At 38.7% G+C, this 7,500-nt stretch overlaps 1 protein-coding gene across 1 annotated transcript in view; it reads left to right on the plus strand.

The window, feature by feature from the left end:
• LOC138015310 (uncharacterized) overlaps nt 1–4,693 on the plus strand; it is a 13,009-nt gene extending 8,316 nt beyond the window's left edge. The window contains exons 5-6 of the mRNA XM_068862297.1: nt 2,439–2,626; nt 3,436–4,693. Of these exons, the coding sequence (XP_068718398.1) occupies nt 2,439–2,626; nt 3,436–3,603 (356 nt within the window). The 3' untranslated portion in view covers nt 3,604–4,693. The remainder of the gene's footprint in view (nt 1–2,438; nt 2,627–3,435) is intronic.
• Nucleotides 4,694–7,500: the final 2,807 nt, after the last annotated feature.

Below are 7,500 nucleotides of genomic sequence, written 5' to 3' on the forward strand. Positions count from 1 at the left end.
CCGGTGACATAGTGTGTAGTGCAATTACAGTGCACTACCACAAAAATACTTATGAGGTATAATAGGATAAATATTTTACACCATATTTTGAAAAGGACCTAAAATTAGAGCAAGATTAAACGTGCCTACATGTATCACCTCAGCACACTTTTCCACTTTATCAATTATTTTCCGAAATTGTACATCGTGTTGTTTCCAGAACCTTTAGATTGAAATTCCACTTTCTATTGGCTTTAAAGGACGGGAAAAGTGGTCATACTTTGATCAATGAAGGGGAATGGGTTTAATCCTGGGTTGACATCACAAAATTAATTAGTTTGCATTGCGATAGTTCTTTGAAAACAGTGATGCAAATTAATTTGTGACCTTCACCTATTATCAAACGCATTCCTCTTCGTTGCTCGGTCATTGATCAAGGTATGACCGCTTTTCACATCTTTCAAAGCCAATAAAAAAGTGGAATTTCAATCTAAAGGTTCTAAAATCAGTTCACGATCGATGTATTTGGGACGATTTCGAGAGAATGAATAAAGTGGAAAAGTTTGTTGAGGTGATAGGCACTTCAACTTCCACAGGTAAACAAAATATACAGTTCAGAAGTCCAGTCCTGAAAAGGATTTGATTCTAACGGTTTTCCGAGATTAACTGTCTCACTTGAGCCGAGTGTTCTACAATTATTACCCGGCCAATGTTCATCAGACAAAGCTTTATGAGCTGCTTTAAGTTGGTGCCAGTCCTGCCACTCCTTCATGGATAACCAGCAAAACTTAAGTACAGTATCTGTAGAGTTGATATAACAACTGGTGACAAAAACTGGCAGCATTTTTATTCCGCACACACACAAAACAAACAACTTACTTACAGGATAGACAAATTTACATATTTACAGTAAAACAGTATACATTGCTTTCCATACTGAAAAGGAAATCAAAGCATAAAAAGTTTAAGGGCTGTCGGTTGCAAGGCTGTCGCGAAAAGGAGGTGAAGGATTTGTTGGTTTAGGGACTTATCAAAGTAAAAGAAGCAAGAAAAAAAGAGCGGTTTTCTAAATTAAAGTTTCCAGTAATTCCCACGTCGTTTGTAAGGTGCCTGCAGCCTTTTGTTCAAATAGATAGACTTAAGATAATTATCTGAAAAAGCGTTAGAACTACCTTTGGTAGCGTTTTTTGTTTTAACAAATCCAGATATAATGTCTTGCTAAAAGGAGGCAAAAATTCATTTGACAATGATTTTTGGAGAAGTCTGGCATCAAACCTAATGCTATAAGAAGATTGAATTGGTAGTTTACTGGAATAATCTGAGATGAAATAAAGTGTTGTATTAAGAAGGTCCAAAAAGCGGTCACTCTGGGACAGGACCAAAAGAGGTGACTAGTAAGTTTTTCTGGTTCATCTTTGCAAAAGGAGCAGTTTGGGTCGTCTTGTAGGCCGATTTTAACTAAGAATTCATTACTTGCTATTCGTCTGTACAAAACCTTGAACTGGAATTCGAGAAGTCTTGTGCTTGTACAGAACTGAAAAGCTAGTTGGTAAGTATCATGCCCGTTAATACATTCTTCGTCTTCTATGCCGCATTCCGTTACCCATTTCTGCTGAGCCTGCCTAGGAGGTACAATTTTCCTGGATATAAGTTTTGTGTAAACTAGTTTGTTTGCTTTTTGAGCTTTCAGTAGTTTAGTTGAAAAACTTTTCCATTCCACAGGAAGGCAAAAAAAAGTTTGTTTACTTTTTTAATAGCCTTTACATTTAAAGGTAGCGGTGATAAGACATAAACAAGTTGCGAGACAACAAGGCTTTTAAGTACAGCTATTTTACCCATCAGTGTCAGTCTGCGGTAGTTCCAGCTGCTTAATATATTCCTGACCTTTACAAGTTTTTCGTCGTAATTTAAGTCAGTGGTTTCCTCCGGGTGCACTGAAAGCCAGATTCCTAGAGTTTTCGCTTTGTATTTCGGCCATTAAAAATTCCTCAGGAAAAGGAACATCACCAGAGATGCCAACCTATAGAGATCTAAAATCTGGAGTTTTTTTCCAGCCGGTCTCCCCACCCCTCCCCCCTCGATCAACCTACCCACTCCCCCTCCCCTCCCCCCTTAAATGATTACTCAGGTGCATAGGCTGAGGTCTTCCTGTCAACAACAAACTGCCACGGAAACAAAGCTATGACAAATAATTTTATAGTCAGCTGTTATTGACACATCAAATCAAAACGTATTTCCAAGTTGACTCCCTTTGGAAAAAAACAATTTGCTTCTGAAACATACCAAGACTTAAAAGTATTGCTACATATAAAAATAGTAGCCTGTTTTGCAATCTCTATAGCAGTAGTCACCATGCCCAAAAGCACTTGCATATTTTTCATCTTTAGAAAGGACAAATGTATTATGGCAATCAAACTGCTGTGCCAAAACGTTAATGAGGACCTAATGTTTCTTTGCAGGGCGTTCAGGTATACAGATGTCTTATACAAAGGAAGTCAAGTATCATGAGCAACACAAAAGTTGTGAATGCGCTTGTATCAAAACACCTGACATGTGCAATACGTCTACGCAGTACTGGGATAGTGGTTCCTGCGACTGTCGGTGCCAACCACAATATCAGAACCTACAGTGTACACATCCCTTTAGGGTAATGTGGAATTTGTGGTTATAATTTCAGTACATGTCAAATTTAGAAAAAGGGCAAAGTTGGAAACCAGCTGCTGCCGCGTACTGCTACAGTAACAAGTGTGATAAGTATGACTACAACGACAACATCAATAATAACAACAACAGCAACATCATCCTGGTTTGACAGTTCTTACTCCTTAAAGTGTCAGGAAGCTGCCAGTTTACTTGAGCACAACTTTGCATGAAAGGAGCATCTGCATAATGGAAAGCCACTAACAGTACAGTTGCGGTAGTAGCAGTAGTAGTGAGATAGTCTTGTTTTGTCATGAGAATGGACTTCCATTGCTGTGTTCTGGTCAAAGAAAAGACGTGAGAGTGTCCAGTTATTTAAAGACCTATAAAATATTGTTAGAGGATAACATGAAGTTTATTGTCTATCGATTATAATTTTATCATGACACCAAACAAAACTTAAAATACTTTAGTCGTCAAACTTGTCAGATTTTTTGTTTTCTGGCTTTACCACCATTTGGTCTTTTTATGACAGTTTAATTCTGTACCTGCAGAGAAAAATGATTTAAGGTTTTTATTTATAGTAACTTCATTTGGGAAAACCCCCTCCTACAGCTGTATTTTGGGGTGTTGAAAGATTGCATCAAATTTGTTATGATAAAGCGAAGACTTCAAGAAAATGCTTTTATATTGTTATGAAAAAGTATAATACTTGGAAAAGTCAAAGCATTAAGCCTTAACATGCTTTTGCCAATTTTTTTTTTTCTTAATGAAATACATGCAGTAACTTGAGCTCTTTGCTCTTTTCTTCCTCAGTATGAACCTTCTGAATGCAAATGTGTTTGTGCCAGAGTTGCAGAATCTTGTAAAGATCAACACAAGAACAAGAAATGGAGTGATGCAGACTGTGCATGTGTGTGTGACAATGTACACAGGTGCCCGAGGCATCAAACGTTTAACCATGCAATCTGCCAATGTCAATAAGTTGGAAAATAAGGAAATGGTTAAAAAATTGTAAAATTTTGCTCTATAGTTAATTTCAGCGACTAATTTATGTTCATTCGGTTTGACTACTGACTACTTAACAACCGAGAGCGAGGTCGTTACAGCAAAATCCACAACAAGGCCTTGTCGTATTGACAGAGCGACTGCAAGGTCAATACAGCTAGGTCAAGGTCTGGGATTTTGCTGTAACGACATGTTTACTACATGGCTATTCTTGGTTTTCACATGACGTCGTGGCCGCCATGTTTGTGCCCCTAAACAAAGAAAAGGTGGCCATGTTTGTGTCCCAACCCAATCCTCCGGGAATCTACTATTGTGCAAATGTTTTCTTTTGTTTTCGCTCAAAAAACATGGTTGTTGATCACGTGAGTGAAAACCAACAAACAGAACAGTTCAAAAAACTAATTTGCATAATCTATTATCAACCCGTGGGCATTACAGGAGAAAAATTCCCTCGCGCTTAGCTACTCTTGGCACGGAGCGCCCAGAAATGCTAGCCTTATAATAAATTTACTTAAGGGACCTCAAATGTTATTGTTCAATGAAATTTAATTATGAGCTTTTAATAGTATGAGCTTTAGTGAATTATTACATTGGTCAGAAATTAAAGGTGACAATAATTTTTAGTTTATCAATTTAATACTTCAAGGAAACTATTTCAGATGTGAACTATTATATATATATTTTAATATATTTTGGACAGTTTTTTTATATTATGAAACCGTAATAATAATAATAATAATAATAATATTATTATTATTATTATTATTATTATTATTATTATTACATTATTTTATTATAGATGATTAAATTCCATGACTGTGTCATTTTCAAAGTTAATTCAACCCTGAATGCCAGGAGTTTTTTTTCCAATTTTGTTTGAAACACTTCACAATGTCATGAAGCCACAAGAAGCTTTAGACTGCGTAGTGTTTTTTGGAACGTAGGAAATTCTGTGGCACAAAGGGTTGCGTAATTCTCAGTGACTGTTTTAATACTTTTAAACACGTACCTGACACACTTTTGTACCAATATTATTTTACTATTAAAAGCAATTTTCAAGAGATGAGTTAATTGTTGTATTATTTTTACTGTCCATTTTAGCCCAGGATTACAACTGGTAGCAGCCAGTCATGCATGCTGCTGTACTTTCTCTACAATGCAGGTCTAAGACCATGGGACACTTGTTGCACAACCACACAAACAAACTAAATACTCAGGCCTTCCACACACTTGTCTTCTTTTCTCAAAATATTAAAATGCAACACTGTAAAGGGAGAAGGGGAGGAAAGTTTGGAAATGTGTTAAGTGTCTTAACACTTATGACCGACATTTATAGTTACTAATTAACAATTAGACCCGTAGCCAGGCAAGGGCTACGTGTCAATAGCCTATGTGGCGAAGTCGAATGTGCTATTGACCTGTGGCCCTTGAGGGCGAAGGGTCTAATTGTTTTAGTATCACCCAACTAGTCGGACAGAAAAGGCAATAATAAAATTAGCAAATGCACGTTGAAGAAATATTTATTTGGGAATAAAATGAAAGAAAGCGTCACGCTACTCGAAGACTATTGAGATCCTGACCGGGTGGGGGGGGGGGGGGTGTTGCTTGTCTGAATTTTTATATAACTCGTGTCAGGGTTTAATCGGCTCATCTCGGCCTTGACGTCACTGTCGGAATTTTGCTGGGAAAGGATGTCTTTTGTCGGAATTTCATTTTATGCGCTGTCCCTACTTTTTGGGCCATGTCGCTTGTCGGAATATACCCTGTCAGGGCCTCACTATTACTAATAGTCCTCTAGTAGGGTAGCCAATCAAAATGCAGGATTGTCACTACAGTTATTACAGCTACTGCAGCCCCTACAGTAATTAATCAAAGTTGCAATGAGCCACTCAACTGAGAATTATTAAAGGGTAGCTTTGCCATTTTCAGAGTTAAAGCCTTGGACCCAACAAGGGTATTGCGCATATTATGATTTAAATATACGACACTAGTGAATAGTCCTTTCAATGCATTCTCATTGGCTAGCTCAGAGATGAGTAGCAAGTACCATTCACCTCTTAGCTAACAGAGAAAAACAAAATGGCTTCCTGCTTCAGTTTGGTTGCTTTCATAAATGGCTACCATCTTTACATTCTTTTGTATTTGTGTTAATTAGACCTACTGCCCTCATTTTGAAGCAAATTCTTTTGAAATTTGTGCGTCGTAGCGAGGCAAATTCCTCATTGTGTGCGCCCATCGTGAGAATCGAGTTGAGCTTGGTCAATGAAGCATCCAATTAAAATACATGGCATTCTCACGTGACTTCAGTGAGGTCGGAATTTCTTCCTCCGACACCATCCTGAACCGCTGGAGTCCGTGAGTATGCCATGTATTTTTATTGGATGCTTGATTAAACCAAGCTCAGCTCGATTCTCACGGCCTCGCAAGGCGAATTTCTCACCACAATTTCCCCGCACAAGTGAGGAAACGGCTGAGCAAACCGCCTCGCGAGGCAGTTTGCTCAGCTTTTTCCTCAAGTGTGCGGCGGGCTTAACGAGGCGCGTAGCGCCGAGTTGGGCTATAACCAGTCTCGTATCCAACAAGCGCGAATGGAATAATTGTTTTATTAAATTCCTTCAACTCCAAAAGTTTGGAAGTGCAAAATACGAGCGAAAAAAGCGAGAAAATCCGAGCGAAATCGAAAAAACTTGAAGCCTGCGATGTTGTGCAATACCTGGTGGTCAGACAGATGCAGACTCATCGCCAAAAACATTTCTTGCCTTTTTGCGTACTTCTAAACGTCGGAATTGATCCAAACTTTTTACAAAAAAGGCTTTTTTTTTTTTTTGCTCTATTGAGAAATTTCTCTTTCTGGCGAAAAAAAAATTAGCTTAGCAACGCTAGCGCAAACTAAGGTATATGAGCTGATAATCGAGATTGAGTGAACCAATCAGAGCACGAGAAATGCATTAAACGAGGTTGAAATTTTAAGAATTCGTGATTAAATTCTCAACCTCGGATAATGCATTTTGCGTGCTCTGATTGGTTCACTCAATGTCGGTTATCGGCTCATATACCTTAGATTGACCTTATATGGTAAATGTAAGGATTACGTTTTTGCAAACGTTGGCGACCGTGTAGCACTCATATTTGAACAGACTTCACTGATTAGAGTGTAATTGAACCATGTGAGCGTCAGAGTTTTTCTCTGTCCTTGCGTGGGCCCATTTCCGTAAACCGGGTCGAGTGGGAGTTTACAAATGGTAAAGGAATTTTCCGGTCATTTCAGTTGGAACGGGAAAAGAGGAATATCTCCATCTTTTCCGAAAACAGTTTTCGGTGGAATGAGCTGTACCATTTGAATTTCCAAACGGAATTTTCGGTTTTTGCTGACAAATTGTAAACGCCCCTGGTTTTCAAGTATTTCATTTGGGGCCCACAGGTGACATTTCCAGTTTTTATTGCCAACGAGCGATCCGCGCCAAAAGGCGAGGATCGCGAGGCGGAAGCATTATACAGCCGCGCGCGAAAGTATCGAGCTGCAGGCGAAAAAAATGTCGAGTGATCAAAATGAACTAGACGCTCTATGAAGCGTACTCTGGGTTGCATATGGGACGTGTTAGACAGAGGGCACTGAATTGGGTGGTATTGAACTGCAGCGTTCCAGTTAATTTTTTCAAGTGGGGGGTCAGTAAGACCATTTTAGGGGTCACCCAGATGTCGTGCCAGCGGAGGCCCTTCGGCTCACACGTTCACACGTTTAATTATTTTGTAATGTCCTGTCCCATTTTGAGGTCTTTTAGTTTTTTTAAGCTTTGGTAATAAATTCAGTTTAAAGATAACAAAACACGCTCTTGAGTAAAATTCACTCGTTTCTTCTTTAAATAAATAGTC

Source organism: Montipora capricornis, chromosome 9 (genome assembly GCF_036669925.1).
Source record: "Montipora capricornis isolate CH-2021 chromosome 9, ASM3666992v2, whole genome shotgun sequence".
Taxonomy (NCBI): Eukaryota; Metazoa; Cnidaria; class Anthozoa; order Scleractinia; family Acroporidae; genus Montipora; species Montipora capricornis.